At 49.1% G+C, this 19,922-nt stretch overlaps 1 protein-coding gene across 1 annotated transcript in view; it reads left to right on the forward strand.

The window, feature by feature from the left end:
• The first annotated feature begins 6,523 nt into the window (after positions 1 to 6,523).
• Positions 6,524 to 19,922, forward strand: part of LOC144114418 (uncharacterized) — a 32,197-nt gene continuing 18,798 nt past the window's right edge. The window contains exon 1 of the mRNA XM_077648147.1: positions 6,524 to 6,859. Coding sequence (XP_077504273.1) covers positions 6,814 to 6,859 — 46 coding nt within the window. The 5' untranslated portion in view covers positions 6,524 to 6,813. The remainder of the gene's footprint in view (positions 6,860 to 19,922) is intronic.

Consider the following 19,922-nt stretch of genomic DNA (forward strand, 5'->3'; position numbering starts at 1 on the left):
GCTCTGGATGCCTGTCAGACAGCGAGAGGTGTACATCGCTGCACGGGAGCGGCATGACATCGACCCGTGACTATAGGGCCGACTGACACAAGTGTACGGCGCGCCGCTGCGCAGATGGCTGTGTAGGCGATGGAGCTGACATGCCCGAGCATCTTCCTCTGGCAGATTCCGATGTCTTCACTGCGCGTGTTGTCTAAGCATATCTACTCCTTCCAGCAAGGAGTGTAAAACCCCTGTCACACGGACACTGTAAAGGTACTTTGAACTAATGCTCCATTACTCAAAGGACGAACGCGCGCTGCCACACGGACGCGCCAAAGGACACCTAGCTCAAAGGAGCTTCGAAACAAGGCAGCTCGAGTTCGTCCTTTGAAGCTTCAAGGGAGTACTCTCTCCCAGCGAGTTAACAGCATAAATAAATTGAGAAAAGAAACGTTCAATTTTCGTTTTATAAATTCACTTCATAAGATTAGTGGTGTTTTAAAATATAAGATCATTTGTTTTGTGGCAGTCTCACCACGCCATACTCTCGTTCCAGATATACGAGCGAGTTGGGCTCAGTGTGGCCAGCACTGTGATGTTATGCTCTGTACTTGGAAAACCATGTCATTATTGCAGTTAAAATTGCGTTGCTTTAACATAATACGGTTATGAAACTAATTTACTAAAAAAAAGTGACATTTATGTACTTACATGTGCAGTGAGGTTTGCAATTTAAATAACGCTTTTCGCCGATGAGGGCGCTAAAAAGTTCTTGCGAAGGTCGTTCCGCGACCGTGTAGCACGGACGAACTCCCTTGAAGTAGTGCTCCTTTGGGAGCGTAAAGGAGCATTAGTTCAGTGTGCCTTTAGAGTGCCCGTGTGACAGGGGTATAAATCAAGCTGCCCACCTACTTGCTTTGCTCCACTCCATTATCCGTGCGCAAACTCCGCGTAAGTGGTGGCGGCTGTGGCGTTACGGCATAGACGGGATGAGCCTTGCATTAATTATGTCGGCAATAATGAACGTAAGGCGAATCCCGCATGCGCTGTAAGTACAGCGTGTATATCGCAGGGCATCTGCCAGATGGAAGCTCATTTTTGATGGGTAAAGACGGCTGCGGCGAGCCCCGCCGCGACTCAGAGGACCTGGACAATGAAACGTTCGCCTGCGCGGCACCGTCGAGTGTCTTCAGTGCGCGCATGTTCACTGGCCGCGACGCTGCACTGGTGAGGAATGTGCTGGGATTGCCTGGTTGGTCGGTCTGCTGCCTGCGGGATGCATCTCTGCTCTGTATTATGAGAACCCAACGGGGGGACCTATAGAGCAAGTACATGGAACAGTGCTCACGTCGTTATGAGACTATTCTCTTACGAGGGAGGGACGAAAACTACTTTGGGGCTATAAAAAGAACGAAAAACAAAGTGTTCCTGCCTGTGTTACGAGAGAGGGACAAACGTTATTGTGGGACATACAAAAAAACGAAAAATACAGTGTTTCTGCCCGTGAGAGAGAGAGAGTTATGGATGACTCAAAACTCGAGGCGAATCACAAGACGTGCCAGGTGAGCGCCTCGCTGATTGCACCGGATTCCGCCACCGCGAACTTTGTTGTATACGCCCACAGTCTACGTCCACAGGCAGACAGGAAACAAGAGTCACATTGGAGAAAATAGGTAGGTGCATCTTGCGTAACTTGAGCCCGACAACGTGAGCTCCCGGTGCCCGCAGCCGGTCTTGGCACTTGGGTGTGCCGTTGCCTGTGCCGGCGCATACCACTTCCGTGAAGACAACTTGTGCCGTTCGTTGAAAGTAGCTGTACCGCCGCCACAATGTGTATTCCAGCGTTTTATACGAAAAACGACGTTCAGCGCTCGCCCTACGCGTTTCTCAAATGTCGCATCGCATTTTAAACCGTTATTGCGTGACGGGGCGGTGTTTTTTTTTTAATTTTTTAAACCTTATTCGTCGTGAAGAAGGCAGCGATGGCGTACAGGTACAGCGTCCGCCTCGCGTGCAAGAGGACCAGGGCTCAAATCCTGGTGCCGCGCAATTCTCCACCGGGTCTAAAAAAATCCGCGTGTCGATGGAATTGCATAACCAGGCCTGGAGTGCGGCCTGATCTCGGTGACCAGAACCGACAACGCACTCCCTCACCAGAACAGGGCTTGGCCACCCTGGTATAGTACCTGGCCACAACCTTCCATGAACAAACCAATTAACCCTCGGCCCTCAGTCCCCAGCGGCTGCGGAGCAACTGACCACGGCGGCGGTCAGACCTGTGACGCAGCGGAGGGTGCTAAGAATCTCTGGCTCCGGACAGGCCGCCATTGGAATCTGAACCTGGCAACGTTTAACGCTAGAACTTTATCTAGTGAGGCTAGCCTAGCAGTGCTGTTCGAGGAACTAGCGGGAATTAAATGGGATGTGATAGGGCTTAGCGAAGTTAGGAGGACAGGTGAGGCGTATACAGTACTAAAGGACGGACACATACTGTGCTACCGCGGATTAGAGGATAGACGAGAGCTAGGTGTGGGATTCCTCATTAATAAGGATATAGCTGGCAACGTAGAGGAGCTCTACAGTATTAACGAGAGGGTAGCAGCTATAGTAATTAGGCTGAATAAGAGGTACCAGCGGAAACTGGTGCAGGCCTACGCGCCCACATCCAGCCATGATGACCAGGCCGTTGAAAGTTTCTATTAGGACGTAGAATCGGCAATGAATAAAGTAAAATCACAGTACACTGTACTGATGGGCGACTTCAATGCGAAGGTGGGCAAGAAGCAGGCTGACGACCACGTGGTAGGTGACTATGGGATAGGTTCTAGATATAGCAGGGGAGAGTTATTAGTCGAATTCGCAGATAGAAATAATTTACGGATAATGAATACCTTCTTCCGCAAACGAGAAAACAGGAAGTGGACATCGATGAGCCCCAATGGTGAGACTAAAAATGAAATCAACTTCATACTATGCGCTAAACCTGGCATCGTTCAGGATGTGGCCGTCCTCGGAAAGGTGCGTTGTAGCGACCACAGAATGGTAAGGTCTCGAATTAGCTTAAACTTGAAGAGGGAACGGAAGAAGCTAGTGAAGAGGAAGACCATTAACGAGTTAGCCGTAAGAGGGAAAGCACAGGAGTTTAGGATAGCGCTGCAAAACAGATATTCGGCTTTAACTGAGGAGGACGATCTTGATGTCCACACAATGAACGATAATCTGACAGCCATCATTACGGAGTGTGCGGTAGAAGTAGGCGGTAGGACAGTTCGACAGGATGCCGGAAAGCTATCTCAGGTGACGAACGATCTGATAAAAAGTGCCAAAGCATGAGGGCGTCTGACCCTACCTACAGAATAGAACTGAGAGAGCTATCGAAGTTAATAAATAAGCGCAAGGCAGCCGACATAACGAAGTTTAATATGGATAGAATCGAGCATGCTCTAAAGAACGGAGGTAGTCTAAAAGCAGTGAAGAGGAAACTAGGCATAGGTAAAAACCAGATGTGTGCGTTAAGAGACAAGCAGGGCAATGTCATTAGCAATATGGACAAGATAGTTAACGTAGCCGAAGAGTTCTACACAGACATGTGCAGTAGCCAGTGTAATCAGAGCGTTAATGAGAAAGACAGCAGTGCACAGCAATGCATCATCCCGCCAGTAACGAAAGATGAAATAAGGATAGCCTTAGGAGCAATGGCAAGGAGAAAGGCAGCTGGGGAGGATCAGGTAACAGCAGATCTGTTGAAGGACGGAGGGGACATCGGGTTAGAAAAACTAGCCACCCTGTAAACGCAACGCCTTATGACCTCGACTGTACGAGAAGCCTGGAAGAATGCAAACATTATCTTAATTCATAAGAAGAGAGACGCCAAGGACTTGAAAAATTACAGACCGATCAGCTTACTATCCGTTGCCTACAAAGTATTTACTAAGGTAATCGCTAATAGAGTCAGGGCAACCTTAGACTTTAATCAACCAAATGATCAGGCAGGCTTTCGTAAAGGATATTCCACAATATATCATATTCACACTATCAATCAGTTGATAGAGAAATGCGCAGAATATAACCAACCTTTATATATAGCCTTCATTGATTACGAGAAAGCATTCGACTCAGTGGAAACCTCAGCAGTCATACAGGCATTGCGTAATCAGGGGGTAGAAGAACCTTATGCCAAAATACTGGAAGATATATATAGCAACTGCACAGCCACTATATTCCTCCATAAAGTCAGCAACAAAATTCCTACAAGGAAGGGCGTCAGGCAAGGAGACACGATCTCGCGAAAGCTGTTCACCGCCTGTTTACAGGAGGTATTCCGAGGCATGAATTGGGAACAGTTCGGAATAAGATTAAATGGAGAATACCTAAATAATGTGCGATTCGCTGATGACATTGCCTTGCTGAGTCACTCAGGACGTGAACTGCAAATAATGATCAATGAGTTAGACAGGCAGAGCAGAATGGTGGGTCTGAAAGTTAACATGCAGAAAACCAAAGTAATGTTCAACAGTCTAGCATGGAAACAGCAGTTCACAATTGGCAGCGAGGGCCTGGAAGTGGTAAAGGAACACGTTCCTTAGGGCAGGTAGCGACAGCTGATCCGGATCATGAGAGGGAAATAACTGGAAGGATAAGAATGGGGTGGAGCGCATATGGCAGGTTCTCTCAGATCATGAGGGGCAGTTTACCAATATTCCTCAAGAGAAAAGTGTACAACAGCTGTATCTTACCGGTACTCACCTACGGGGCAGAAACGTGGAGGCTAACGAAAAGAGTTCAGCTTAAGATAAGGACAACGCAGCGAGCCATGGAAAGGAAAATGATAGGTGTAACGTTAAGAGACCGGAAGCGGGCAGAGTGGGTGAGGGAACAAACGCGGGTTAATGACATCTTATAGTCGAAATCAAGAGGAAGAAATGGGCATGGGCGGGCCTGAAATGCGAAGGCAAGGTAACCGCTGGTCCTTAAGGGTAACGTAGTGGATTCCTATAGAGAAAGGCACACGTAGCAGGGGGCGGCAGAGAGTCTTAGGCGGGCGGATGAGATTAAGAAGTTTGCAGGCAAAGGGTGGATGCAGCTGGCAAAGAACAGTGTTAATTGGAGAGACATGGGAGAGGCCTTTGCCCTGCAGTGGGTGTAGTAAGGCTGATGATGATGATGATGATTCGTCGTGACGTGCAAGGAGCCGTCTATATGTTAAGAAATCTTCACCTCCACATCAATGCGTGTGCAAATCAACGGGGTGCTCAAATAATTCGCGAAAAGCAAAAAAAAAAAAAACCTGTTGTTCAGCTGTCCGACCATTGTGCGAGATTCTGACACAATCGCTGGTCGTAGCAAGCCAGGATTGCCGTATATGCCCCAAGGTTTGTCTTTGGGGTGCATATAGCCTGGCCCTTATAAGAGAGCTCCTGATGCTCTTAAAGTGCGGAGGGGTAAGAAAAAAGTCTTCCTCCTACAGCGCAGATTTCGAACGTCGAGTGTGCCGTAAATGCCGCGCTGCGAAGCTCAAAAGCAGATCCTGTGGGCTGAAGGCTTTTGACCCACTACGACAACAGAATGGAGATATTTGATAAAACAGAAGAGACGAACCACGAATCGCGATCGAACTAACTCAGAGCAGAAGAAAAAGTAAGAAAGTACACTGAAGCTTGACCCAGTGCAGGCAACAGAAGTGGTAGCTACGGGATGTTCTGGAGGCGAAATATCTGTTCCGCATTCCACTACACTGTGCACGAAAAAAAATTCGGACCGCTTGAACTTGATCCTACGTGTTCCTGTTACTTTTTTTCTTCTCCGCCTTATTCTGGGCATCGGCAGCTTCGCGTTCCGCTTCTTCGTGTCCCTTTGCATGCTCCGCACTTGTTATTAGCGAGAGAAGAGAAAAAGAAACGGGAGGAAGAAGCAGGGGAGATGCATCGAAAAAGAATTAGCCTACTGACACAGTGGTTTTGCAACCGCGTACACCGCACCTGAAAAGGGGAAGAATCTTCTCCCCGCATATTTTTAACGCTCGGGGGTTTCATTCAATGGCGACCGAGTGGCCTGCGCAAGAAAATGCCGGTCACGATTTTCAAAGCACGCTGCGCGAACCGACCGAAAAACATCCCGGCTTTTGGACAATAAAGAATGCGTCTTTGGCCAGCGCGCAAACATAAAAAGAGAAGAAAACTGGCAGAAAAGGGCAGGCCGCGTGTGCGAGCAGCTTTAGCGCGATAAAGCAAGCCGACAAAGAAGGAACTGCGGCCGTTCAGGTTCACTTGCCCGTCCGACACAAAAGAACGTGCAAAAAGCAAATTGCTTCCCACTTATCCGACCCTATCGTGGAACACAAAAGACGATGCGCAAGTCGGCACGAGTGCGAAATTCCAAAGCACGCAGGTGAGTAAGCAAAGTGAAGCGTATGGCGGTACTATACAGCGCATAGTACGTCCGATATGCTCGGGATGCAGGAAGCACTTCGTAACCTCAGCAAGCGCACCTTCCGCTCTTTCTGGCGAGGCAATTTACCTCGGCGAACGGCGAGGAGAAAAAGAAATATACAGAGGTGTGCAGCGGCCACAGTTCGCCTTCTTTTCGCGCTCTGTTGACTCTCCGCTAGGCGCACGCCGTTAGTTGGCGAGCGCATCCCACCGGGGCGCTAGCGTCCGCCCAGCGGAAACCCGGCCGGGAGGTCTGCAGTCGAGGGTGTCGACGCCGCCCGCCGCGCCGTCGTCTGCTGCTGAAGCTGCTCGGTGTCGTCTGCACGAGCGACTCGTCTCGTTTTGCCGGTCTTCAGTTTACGATCCATTGTTCGCGCTGTCGCAGCACGTCGCTCACGGTCGGATGTCGATTAATCCGGCGCTCAAGAAATTCCGAATATGGTTCGTGGGTAAGTGCGCTCACAATTTTCACTCTGGCCGCGCTCTGTTCGTGTTCGCGCGTTGGGCTGCGTGCTTTGCCGACAGGGTGCCGGCACGTGCATGTGGCCACCGGTCGCCTTGGCGCGTTCAGAAATCACCGCTGATTCTTACCGGCGGTGAATTCTGACGCACTTTGAAATGAACCTATTTTCCCGCTCAGCGTTCGTAGCAAGGGTACAGCTTAGTATGACAATGCAGTTTTTAAATTCTAGTTTATCCTAATTCGTTGTGAGTTGCCAGTGGCAACAGGGCCGTTTCATCCCCAGAGTCAGTAACAAAACGCAAAATGAATCGAAATGAAATAGAATTGTTGCATAATTCTTGCCCAGTAATTGGCTCTCGCCCTAGAGGCGAAATACTTGCATGCATCTTTATTCTTTTGGTGCATGTGTGTGTGCATGCGGGGCGTTCCGCAGCGCGACGCTCTTCGCGCGCCGACTTGAGAGCACCTCGCCAAGGGAGTCAAAGCGTGATCGCTCAATGCGCAACTGACTCGTGACAGCGCGTCTGTCGGTCGCCGCTTCAGACCACGGCTCAGCCGGCTGCAGCATTTTGGATGTCCGCGTGTTCTTTGCAAGTGAAGACGGGATTTTATTCAGTCGCGCACAGTGTGGCTTGTCACCCAGAGGAGAAGCATTTGTCCTGCATTAAATCATTAAATCATAATGATTAAAATGACACACATTGATATGCAAAAGTAGGATGCAAGTAACGCTGGAATGGGCGTTAAAACTAGTCCCTCCACGTGAACGGTTAGCGCAATACGGCTTGCAAAGCAGCTTGTTATCGGATTTGGTGCCAATCGTATAGGTGTGTATACGCTGATTTATCTTGTAGCACGATTTGATGCTTTCGAGCATTCCGTGTTGCAAAAAGAAAAAAAAGACAGGTTGGATGTCACTGCGCGACTGGTGCCACAAAAATTAAGTCGGATCATGTCAGGCGTACCTCTTCGGAGTACTTGTTCTGGTGCGCTCGGAAAATGCTGTCGAAGCGGTAATCTGCCACCATAGCGACACAAGCAGGAAAGCCATTGAGCGAACATAAACCATGCGCTTCACTTCTAGCGTATAGAATAAATTCCACATGAAATCTGGCATCACATATAACCTCATTATTTGAATGAAATCGCATATACAAACAGTGTACCGGAAGTATTCGCAAGTATAAAGTGCTGATTGCAGTTCACAAATATAAAATGCTGATTACATACGGCTTTACATCACAACCAGGCGACCAAAATGCACCTGTGCACTATTCGGTGGGAATCTATGCTGCCATTAATCCTGTAAGTGGCATAAAAACCAACTCTTCCTTTCCATCAGATATCCTCACCTGTCTCTGCCCTATATCGGTACACCTACGGGTTCATTACTGGGGCGCCATGTCAGGCTAGCCTTTCCATTTAGCCATTCAGATTGGACACTTGTACAAAAAAGAATACAGGTCATGGCAAGAAGTAGGATCAATCAGATTTGCAATGCTGTCTGTTAACTCACTGCTTTCTTTGATGTGGAGCTGTTTGCCTAAGCCGTATCCGTGTCGGCGTTCAACCACTTTTTTGGCCGCGCTCGCATTGGAATGACCGAAAATCAAGGTTTGGAATCCATGAAAAAAAGAAAAGAAAACAGCATCCCTAGTGACATAATTTCGGTCTGTAGACATCATGCAGCCGCCATGATTTTTGTGCTTGCCAGCTGTGTTGCGGGCGCATGACAACGGAGGGTAAATAAACGGGCGTCATACAACTGACTGCCGTACTCTGCAGGGATAATCTGTGCGCCTTTTGTTTCGGACCATGGGCGCGAACCGGGTGCACTTGCGCTTCAACTCCACTGACCGCCTCCACGTACCATTTTCTTCGCTTGCTACCTTTCTAGTCGACGTACTTCAAATGATTCGCGCAAGCTTTGCTAGTGCGTTGTCGAAAGATGCGCACAATACCGACAAAGTTGCCGACTATGAGAATCCGGTATACAAAGAGGAATGGCGAACAAGCAAAAATCTCGTTCTGTTCGCTGAAGGCGGTAGAAGTACTTTTATTTTGCGTTCACTACCTTTCGTCGCTCTTGCCGCAGCAGCATTCACATTCTCGCTTCAAACGGTGCGGTCGAAACCCGCGCATGCAAACTGCAGCTTTCGCGCACACCTCACCCGCTCCGAGAGTGCGCAAATGGCCTCGCGGACAGATCCGCGGTGTAGCGGGAACATGCAGGCAAAGATCCCTGCGTGCCCACCCGGCACGGTCTCGTTGTGTGCGGGTCAGCCGAACGAGAAAAGAAAGCCCGTTTTCTTCCTCGAAAAAAGCCCCACCGGGAAGGCCAGGCCGGGGAAGATGATCTGATTTGTCTCTGCTGCCGCGTGGTCGCGCTGTACGTGGTGCGCCGACCTGTCGTACCGCGTTCCAACACCGGTTTGCTTTTTTTTCGAGCACTGTGGCGGCCTTCAATATCGCGGCGCGTCGCAGTTGCAAGTTTCGCAGTCGGGCGCACGTGCAGAGTTCGAGCGTACGTGCACAGTACGCGCCGATAAGGCGTACACCAGGGGTCAGGTGACGCGAATAAATGGGGTATAAGAGGGACGCGGGGGGAGGGCTCAGCTGCTCTTTTGTTGTTGTTGTTGTTCTCTGTATTTATCCTGCTCTCGTCTACTTGTCCATGGCCTCAGCACGAAAAGTGCTCAGTATAAGCGGCGATTTTCCGTGTTGAGCATTGTTGGTGCATACCGTAATGTAGATCAGCAGCGAAATTCGTTTTGTTGCTATTTTAAACTGCCGATGCATGTGACGTGGACGTCGAGGTCGGACCGAGCGAATTTGCGATGAATTCTGCTTGGGTGCCGTGCCCCGCCCGGTGATCGTTTTACCTACCCAATGCAGTAAGGCCCCCACGTGATGAGGGTTTCGCTACGGGTGTGCGGCAAGTGAACCGCATCCAGCAGAGAGCACAAGATACACAGCGCTCCCTGCTTTAGCAAGTGGCTTGCACACACTAGCGATGTGCCACTGATCTTTTAAGGACGATTAGTTTTAAGCGACGCCGCGAAACGTACGAGCGCACGCAGACTCGCGGCCGCGCAACGCTAGTAAAGATTACCCAAAGCGATCGCAACCCGCATGCAAATGACTGTTTGTCGGCTTCGGTGCTTCGTCTTCCTGACAGACTGCCAACAGCTTTGAAAAAGCACGTGTACTAATACCCGCCGTGCACGCTGACTCAGTGGCTACGGAGTCGTGCTCCAGAGCACGAGGTCTCCGATTGGAGTTGAGTTGAGGTGTTGAGTGCTACAGGTTGGATTAGCCTTGCTTATTCTGCCGGCAATTGCTCCGCCGTAGAGTCACTTATGCTAATAATGACCTAAAACCTGTCGGATCTGCCCCGTTATGCACATAGTCACTTATAATAGTGCATATTCCACTCCCGCAGTCACCATCTATGCACACATTCACTCACAGTATAACATAGGCCATTGCAGTGCCACAATCCATACACACCTTCACTCACAGTATAACGTAGTCCACTCCAGAAGACATCATCTACGCACACATTCAATCACAGTTGACCATAGCCCGTTCCTGCTGCCGCCATTTGGAAACAAGATCAGTGTCCTGCAGAAATATTAAAAGAAGGCGTGCAGCCTCCCTTCTGCATGTCTGGTTTCCACTCGGGTAGACAATGTCCTGAACGAAGTCTCCGGTTTGACTTCGGCTGCATTTCTATGGAGGCGGAATGCGTGCATGTTAAATGAACCCAGTTGATCGAAAGTAATCCGGATCCGCATTCCACTATGGTGCGCCGCGTACAGCCGCTCCTTCGATTGTGAGGAAAGTGAAACATCCATTAATTATTTTTGTACTGAATTTACTAATCGAGTGCTTATGTGCTAAAACGCATCGGAAATCTGTGCAATGCGCCCTGGGTGGCAGCGGTACCAGCGTTCGTGGTCAACGTAGCTTCGCTCTGCGGCTGCGGGCGGAACGCAGGCGTCCAAGAACAGCAAACGTTTCCGAACGAGCTCTCATAATGAACAGCGCCCAGAATTCCTCTACGGCGCCTGGAGAGTGCGCGGGTTACCGGGTGTGCAACGTGAAAACCTTAGCTCGTCCCATTATAGGGTGCCAACTGAAAAGCTGGTTTGAAGCGGAGGGTAGCACTAGCTGACTCCAAGAACGATTGCGTTACCTAAGCCTAGCGTATACCTTAAGGTTTCCAACCGTTTCCCTGAGGTACGCCACAGTGGCAGTCTGTGAATCAGAGGATGAAAGCGTTCATCTCACAGGATCGTGCGTAGCAAGTCAGCCGAAAGAAGATAAAAAAAAAAAAACGAATGCCAAGGGTGTTCATGTACTCTGTGGATCTTACACAAAGCTTGAGAGCTATAATACCTCTGTTATGCCCGCACTCTCACATTTCCTCAAGCGGGCCGCCGCGGTGGCTGAGTGGTTACGGCGCTCGGCTGCCGGCCCGAAAGACGCGGGTTCGATCCCGGCCGCGGCGGTCGAATTTCGATGGAGGCGAAATTGTAGAGGCCCGTGTACTGTGCGATGTCAGTGCACGTTAAAGAACCTCAGGTGGTCGAAATTTCCGGAGCCCTTCACTACGGCGTCCCTCATAGCCTGAGTCGCTTTGGGACGTTAAACTCCGATAAACCGATAAACATTTCCTCAAGCCGAAACTTTCGCAATTCGCAGTAGATAAGGAAGTTTCGGTGCAATCTGTTGTCTCCCAGCTGTCGCACAAATGGACGGGAGGAGGCCTCGCTCAAGGAGTCTGGTGTTATATATATATATAAGCCTGCGGAACTTCAATGGGAACAAGAGCTTATTTGCAGGGAGTTCGAGGTACACAGAATCAAACCCCTTCTCTACAGTTTGAGGTAGTTAACTTTTTTTCGCGGAACTCTACGCCTTTCTTTTTCTTTTTGGGGGGGGGGGGGGGGAGGGGGGCGGAGGGTTGTGGGGGGAGAGAGTAGCAGCAATCTTTTGTACACCAGTCGCATTCTTGTCCCTGGATGTAGGTTACAAGCCAATGAAAGACTCATCTTGTGGTCATACTTTCATTTGTGAATCAAGGTCTCTCGTATTTCGCTATGCGTACAGTGGTTTTCGTTGCATACTTTTTTATGTGTTTTCGTACTGCCATGCTAATGATTCGTGCATTCGTTGCTCGTTTTTGTAGCCGGTTCAACTTCCTGCTTTGAGCATTCTGTGCGCAACCGCATAAAAGTGCAATGGGAAACGTTTTTTTTTTTTTTACGACAAAAATGTCAGCAGTGCGTTTGCACTGTCCTTAGACCCACATTTTTATGCACAATTTGAGGCAGACAAAAATTACGGCTAGCTACTATACGCAAGGATTGGCCGCCCGTGTTCGCGTTTGATAAGCTCAAAGGAGAACAAATGAAGTAAATAAAGTGTAATAGGGAGATTTCAGATAAGGCCACGCAAAGGATCGCTTTTCGACATCTTCGGACTATTTAATATTTTTGTCATTGGCCTGATGAATGGGATTAACGTATCTCCTATTACTTTTGTTGGGGAAAAATTTTACGAAGCGAGCATTTTTTTATTACGAAGAGATGGACTCCTTCGCTAACGCGCACTGCTGCTTCTGCAGAACATATATTGTAAGTAACAAAACATATTGCTAGGAGATGCCCGAAAATTGTTAGAGTGAACTTATGATTTTCGGAGAGTGCGCCCAGTTACGCTTGGCGATTTCTTAAATATACACAGCTCTTTTTTTTTTTTTTGCTAGAAGTTATGGAACTTGGCGCACGGGGAGTGTTTTGCTATATATGAAGGTTTTCATTTTAAAGTACAAATAAACTACACTTGTATATCACGCGCAGAATATAGCTACCCAATATATATAGCGTTCCTAGATTACGAGAAAGCATTTGACTCAGTCGAAACCTCAGCAGTCATGCAGGCATTGCGGAATCAGATGTAGAAAAGCCTTATGTAAAATCTATCGGAAGATATCTATAACGGCTGCAGCCACTTTCGTCCTCCATAAAAATTCCAATAAGGATGGCTGTGAGACCGGGAGACACGATCTCGCCAATGCTATTCACCGCCTGTTTACAGGAGGTATTGCGAACAATTGGGGATGAGAGTAAATGGAAAATACCTCAGTAATCTGCTATTCGCTGATGACATTGCCTTCCTGAGTCACTCAGGAGATGAGCTGCAAATCATGATCAATGAGTTAGAAAGGTATAGCAGTACTGTGGGTCTAAAAATTAATATGCAGAAAACCAAAGCTGTAATATTCAACCGTCTCGGAAGGGAACAGCAGTTTGCAATTGGTAGCGAGGCACTGGAAGTGGCAAGGGAATACGTGTACTTGGTGCAGGTACTGGCCGCAGATCCGGATCATGAGAGAGAAATAACAAGAAGAATAAGATTGGCATGGAGCGCAATTGGCAGGTTCTCTCACATCATGATTGCCAGTTTACCAGTATCCCTCAAGAGAAAAGTATACAGAAGCTGTATCTTTCCGATACTCACCTATGGGGTAGATACGTGGAGGCTAACGAAAAGCGTTCAACTTAAGTTATGGACAGCACAGAGAGATGTGGAAAGAAAAATGATAGGTGTAAACGTTAACGGACAGGAAGAGGGCAGAGTGGGTGGAGGAACAAGCGCGTATTAATTACATCCTTGTTAAAATCAAGAAGAAGAAATGGGCTTGGGCAGGACACGTAATGCGTATAGGCAAGATAACCGTAGCAGAAGGGGGGGGGGGGGATAAGGTGGCCGCAGCTGGCACAAGACAGGGTTAATTGGTGAGGAATGTTAGAGGCCATTGTCCAGCATGCATAGGGCGTAGTCAGGCTGATGATGGTGAAGGTGATCTACTTAATGATATAAAATTCACTAGCATGTATATTTTAAGTGCAAGGAAATATTCCCCAAACTTGAGGAAAGCACGACGCAGCAAAGTTTGTCCACCGACAAAAAATATTTTTGATATGCTTTTATATTCTGTACAGGTTTTGTGCGTTGTATAAATGTTTGTAACCATAAAAAATTTTGCATAATATACCTGGTAGATACAGCCTCACTAATGAGACCCTTCTGCAAAGTTCGACCCACTTTGTAACTGTGAAGAAACCCGGTTTCTGCAAACAAGAATCAAACGCAGACATTTTTTTTACATAAATGTTCAGTAAATTTTCGGGGTAATATGTGAAATCCCCTTAATAGCCGCAATAATTTAACGCAGCGCTTGATATACAGCCTAGGCTCCAGTTAAAAGCCGGTAGTACCTATGCAGGAATTCACGTTTATGCCTCGCAAAACGCACGACAACGCACATTCAAGTACAGGCTCGAAGCTTTCAGTGCGTTGCATGGATAATACGAAGCTAAAGCATGGTGGTGCGAAGCTCGTGATGGAGTCAAGACCCTGGCCTGCATATGCATAACACTCTTTGAAGTGAAGCTTCGATTGTATGTCGCGCGGCGTGGTATGTTATTGCGATTCCTATGGGGGTTTCACAGTGCGTCAGTCATTTAACTACTGACTGCCCCACTGCCTCCCGACTGCCCCAAGAAATGCCCGATTTTGAGACACGTCGCGGGACGGGTTTTGAAGCGAAAAGCTTCACTAGGCTCGTCAACACCGGGCTTCGCGTGAGCCACACTACAGATTTGCCACAGCTGCGCATGCGCGAAACCGAGTGACGTCACGCGGAGCGCAGGTGGTCGCCGCTGCCGCAGCCGTCGTAGCCACCGCGCGCTGACTCCGTCGTCTCACCGTGAAACCGAGTGACGTCACGCGGAGCGCAGGTGGTCGCCGCTGCCGCAGCCGTCGTAGCCACGGCGCGCTGACTCCGTCGTCTGACCGTGAAACCGAGTGACGTCACGCGGAGCGCAGGTGGTCGCCGCTGCCGCAGCCGTCGTAGCCACCGCGCGCTGACTCCGTCGTCTGACCTCTCGCCATGGAAGAAGACCCAGAAGTGGTGGCGTGGGAGTTGGCTCAAAAGCAGCGAAGATATGAAAAGTGCAAGGCTAGACAAGCGGCTGAAACGCCAGAATACTGCGTAGCAGCCACAAGCACAGCTGCTTGCTACTACTCTGATCACCGGGCCATCTTTATGGCTTTACAGAAAGTGCAAGACATTGTGTTCATTGAAGAAGTAGAAATAAAGAGATTTTAATAGCCTTGTATAGATTGTACAAGCTTTGTATACCTAAGACAACACGTTTTGGAAAGGCTAGAAAGGTATACCCAAATTGTAACCCTATGTATGAAACCTTAAGCTAAACCACGAGCATCGCCACGAAGCTTTTCGCTTCGAGATATCCAGGCTTAACACTTTAGCTAAGCCTCAGCCCAACTTTTTTTTTCGCAGCTACAGTTGGGTCGAGCCTTGAAAAAGGCTCATGAAAGGGTCGTCAATTTGTTCTAGAAATTTTCAGGCACCTCCTAACAGCATATCTTAAATTATTCATAACCCGTTATGGAGTATGAAAAGCAGTGCGCATAAGCGCGGGAGCCCACATCTTCGTAATCAAGAATTTTTTGCGCTTCAGAACCTTTTTTTTTTTTGGACAAAAACAGTAGCAGATCTGTTATTTCCAGTCATCAGGCAATGAAATATGAAATATTAGCTAAGTCGAAGAGGTCGACCAGCCAGCGTCAGCATTACCTCATCTTAAATTATCCAATGAAAGCAATGGCGTAAAAAATGTTCCTTTTCCTCTATTCCCAATCATATATAGTCCTCAGTTATCCGTGTTTTATGATAAGCAAAGATAGTGTGTGCGTTTGGACTGTTCAGAGAGTATGGAATATGCTGCGGTACAACCTGCATTAGTGAAATCGTGATTGTTATCTTCCATTCTGCTTTCTTTTTCTCTTCCTTTCTTCCTGTCTATAGGTTGGAAGAAACTGCCGTTCAAGGGAAAACTTCTGAGTCATAGCGAAATTACCCTCCGTGATTTTGACACAAGCGGACATTAGCCAGTCTAAATTGGAAAAATGTTTCCTTTGCCTTGTGCATGTAAACTTATGACTACTTAGATTTTTAATAAATGAAGACTGACACCAATGGACACACCACACAGATCATGCCCCGGACGGTGTCGGACACGGTTAATCCCAGCGTGACAGATGCATTCGGAACGCCTTTGCCCGTACAAATGGTCTGTATAACAAGAAAAAGACATTTTACAGTGACAGCTGGCTGTTAAAGCTCACTTTGCTGGACGTTTGCCGTCGCCGGAGCAGCAAAACCCACAGCCTCTGACTTCTATGCGAAGCATAGGCCCGCGAAACCAAAACCACGCCCTGGCTCCCCGAATGCTGTTGCTTATCGACCTAAGTGCACAGGCGTTTTCTGCCGCGTACAGGTGTACGTAAATGTAATCGTATCATCAGGTTACGTACATTTCTCTTTTTTTTTTTGCGACAGGACTGACCGAGAAAAATACGCCTACGGTGCCGCCGCACCGCGGGTAAAGAACCCGGCTCTTCGTTCATGCAGTCACACGCATGTCACTTTGCTCCCTCGATGATGGACAATGCGCAAATGATTGCGGGTTCACTGGCTCGTGCTAGTTGCTTGACGCGACTAATTAAAATTAGACGAGCCAGCATATTCGAAATCAGCAAAACTCGAATTGTATGCAAGCAGCGTCGTTTGTTCAACATCGAATGTCGCCTCCATCGGAATACCGCCTGCCAGCCTCTTACTTCCTCAGCACCGATTACGTTACTGTGCTGGCTTGTGTGAGGATGCATGCAAACAGTTGACACCGTTAACGGGGTTGCAGAGGCAAAGTTTTTGGGTGTAAGTTTTTTTTTTTTGCCTTGAAACAGACTTACGGGTCTGGTAATAATAAAATGAAGTCGAAACATCGGTTCGCAGCGTGACCAATTAATTACAAACGATTTTGTGCCAGCAGTTTCGGCCTCGGTTGGCGCAAGCGCTGAAGTGCGCCTTGACGTCACTCCATGCGTGTGGAAATGCCGAGTGGCTCCTGGGATAACATTCAAAATTGTATTAAATTATGCTCCACTCAACGCCTGCGAATGGAACTTGCTAGAAGGCATCTCATAACGCCCATGAAATAAAAAAAATCGGCAGAGGCACTTAAGAGTGCTTACGCGTGAGAATGCGAAAGCATTTTATGTAGAACTGCTAAAGGTAGATGAATGGATTAGTGTTCCGCATGCTGCCTTTCCCAGTGACTGCGAAGCCAGCGCGAGACCCATTTATAACTTGGTTGAACTGTGTCGCCACCTGGAGTTCCGGCGCACAGTACTCTGCGCATGTTGACGTAGAGTGATGATGCAGGCACTGCCAAGGGTCGGACGCTGGCGGGCGAAAATCTTGATCCACATGTACTACAAGCAACGCATGCGCAGATGCGTTGACCGCGATGACGCGGCACAGAAATGAAATTCGGTGCCGCGTCAAAAGGTGTTCTGATATCCTCCGAATTTCGTGTCATAGACGGCGGACGGCTTTTGTGCTAATGGGACGTTGAACGCATTCATAATGTCGGTTCTCTGCGTTCCAAATTCTGTGTCTGCACCCTTTTAAGTACTTGCTCACGTGACCGCTTTATCAAGCCACCCGTTACTAGCTTCTGGTACCTCAGGACGCCGCAAGGTTCGAATTGGCGGCTGTCTAATTTCGGCGGGTGTTCAGGGTTCTCCGACGCTCATCTTACGCTGCTTAGCCTAAATTTCCGCTTTTTAGGTGCGTTTTTTTTTTTTTGCAATCACAATGAACCTAGCTTACAATGGACGCAATACTTGAAGGATAACTCTTGAGTATCCGACGAAAGTAGAGGGTGTCGAAAACACGTTCGCGTTAAATGTAACGAGGCCTGTACGCTGCAGCTGCGATTAATCGCATCGTGCTCTTAACGCACCGTCCCGCGGCTGTCTTTCTGCGTGCTGTGACCGGCGAGGGCGCACACACAGCACAATTTGGCATCGTATACCCGATCAGTTTCTCAACAAGGTGGCCAGTGCACGTGCGTCCAAGTCGTGCAGTGCGCCAGTAATCCCCCTCTTCAACCCTGTGCACGACTGCGCTATGAAGGGCGTCGAAATGCGTTATGGACTCGTGGCTAGCAAATGGGCACGGAGTTTTCCCAAGGCGGTGCACTCGTGATACCGCGATGCACGAATTGGCATCCGTCGATCGCTAACATGGTCAACTGATCACGTGCACGTAAAAATGTAAAACGCCGCGTCATCAAATGCCAGCCATCTTGCCCCGGAATTCCCCGAGTTGAGTACGGTGAGATAGCTCAGAGACTCCTAAACTATGGATTGGATGAGGTGTATACGCAGTGTCTTCGCCCTCTCAGAGTTAGCCCGCATGAGTGTAACGTCATGACTGGGTGCACGTTGAGCAACTTTGCTAGGCAATTTCTTTGCACTGCTCAAGATGGTAGCAAAGCTTGTTGTTTGGCTAGTTGGTAGGCCATGATCTCAGAAGAACCAGCGCAAAATTTTCGAATTTTTTATTTTTTCTTTCCTTGATATTTTTAGTAAAGAGCTGTGTTGGTTTTTGCTTGCTTGTTGCCACTGCCCCTTCATTTAATTCCTGAATCATTGTCCGATCAAAAGATTGTTTTGCTCTGCTTGTGCGTCATTGCCTCTGACTGGTTACTGTATAAATGCGTTGCAATAATTCTTCCGAAATTCCGTCCCCGTCCGTGTCGGTCCCCTTGTTTCTCGTCCGTTGTTCTTTTTGCGCTGGTTCCTCTGAGATGAAGGTGGCAGGCTGTTTAGGGAGTGGGAAGTGCATGAGGGGAGATACCCTGACAACGACGAATGCGACCCTCGCGCACACGCGAAGCTCCGCTGGCCGCTGTCCCTAGTCGTCGCAGCGCGCGCGTTGAGTAGACCCTCCGCGGCGGCGGCTCTCAGCGCGAACCGTGCCAAGGGTCGTGTGAGAGACCACCTGTGACCGAGAGCGCCGCTTTCCCGCTGGCGGTCCGAGCATCTGAGCACGTGCGCGCCGGACAAAGGGTGTCCCGCGCACGGGAGCGCCCATCATCCGGCGCAGCGTTGCGGAAATGGCGAGGAATCTTCGCGGCGGGCATTTAAGCCGGAGCGCGTCTCCCCCGAGGCGTCGTTGACGGTGCTGCCCGGTGCCTCGATTCGGGTGCGGAGGTCGCGCGACGGCCGCGAGACGCGGAAGTTTCACCGCGGCCACGCTCAGTCGCCCTTGGTGAGACGGACACAATGAGTGCCTCGATTCGCCCGGCCACGGGTCATATTTGTTCCACTTAGCCGCGCGGCCGATCGGTTCTGCGCGATTAATCGCGGCCCCAGCGAAAAGGGGGGAGAGGAGAAGAGAGGTGTCACGCACGCTGCCTGCGCCTCCATGCCGCGGCTCCCAAGGTGCGCGCACAAAGCAAACTGTGAACGCGATGCTCCAGTGGCCGCCGAAAGCTGCGGCCGCGTGCGCTCGGCAAACAAGCGGCCCGGAGATCGAGGCTCTTCAATCTGTCCTTTGCTTCCGACGCAAGATACGCGCTCGGAGATGTTTCTGCACCGCGTTGATTGACCGATTGCGGAAGTGCTGCGTTTGCGTGCGATGTCTGCTTGCCCCTGTCCCATCCCGAGTGAGCGGTGCCCTTGAGCGATAGCGCATCGACCTGAGTGCGCCAGCTTTCACGAGCTGTATGCACTCAAAACGTTTTGGTGGTGCCGGCGAGCGTCCAGAGAGTTTGTGCCGCAATCTGCAGGCATACCAAAATGCGCAGGCTTATCTGCTACACGATTAGTCGCCGAATTAGCTGTGGCAAAACTCCGAAACAACCGGCTCATGATGCATGCGCCTGCAGCACGTACACAAAATTAATGACGTATGTTTTTGGACTTTATTTTTTTTTTCCTAAATTCGGTGAGGGGAATCAAGGGGGAGGGGGGGGGGGGGGGAGTCGGGCGATATCTTTTTAGCTCAAGTCCGGGTAAAAAGCAGGTAATTGAGTAAAAAAATTCTGAATTCGAATTATATCAGCTGATTTTCGACAGAAAAAAGAAAATTTAATATA

This window comes from Amblyomma americanum, chromosome 1 (genome assembly GCF_052857255.1).
Source record: "Amblyomma americanum isolate KBUSLIRL-KWMA chromosome 1, ASM5285725v1, whole genome shotgun sequence".
NCBI lineage: Eukaryota > Metazoa > Arthropoda > Arachnida > Ixodida > Ixodidae > Amblyomma > Amblyomma americanum.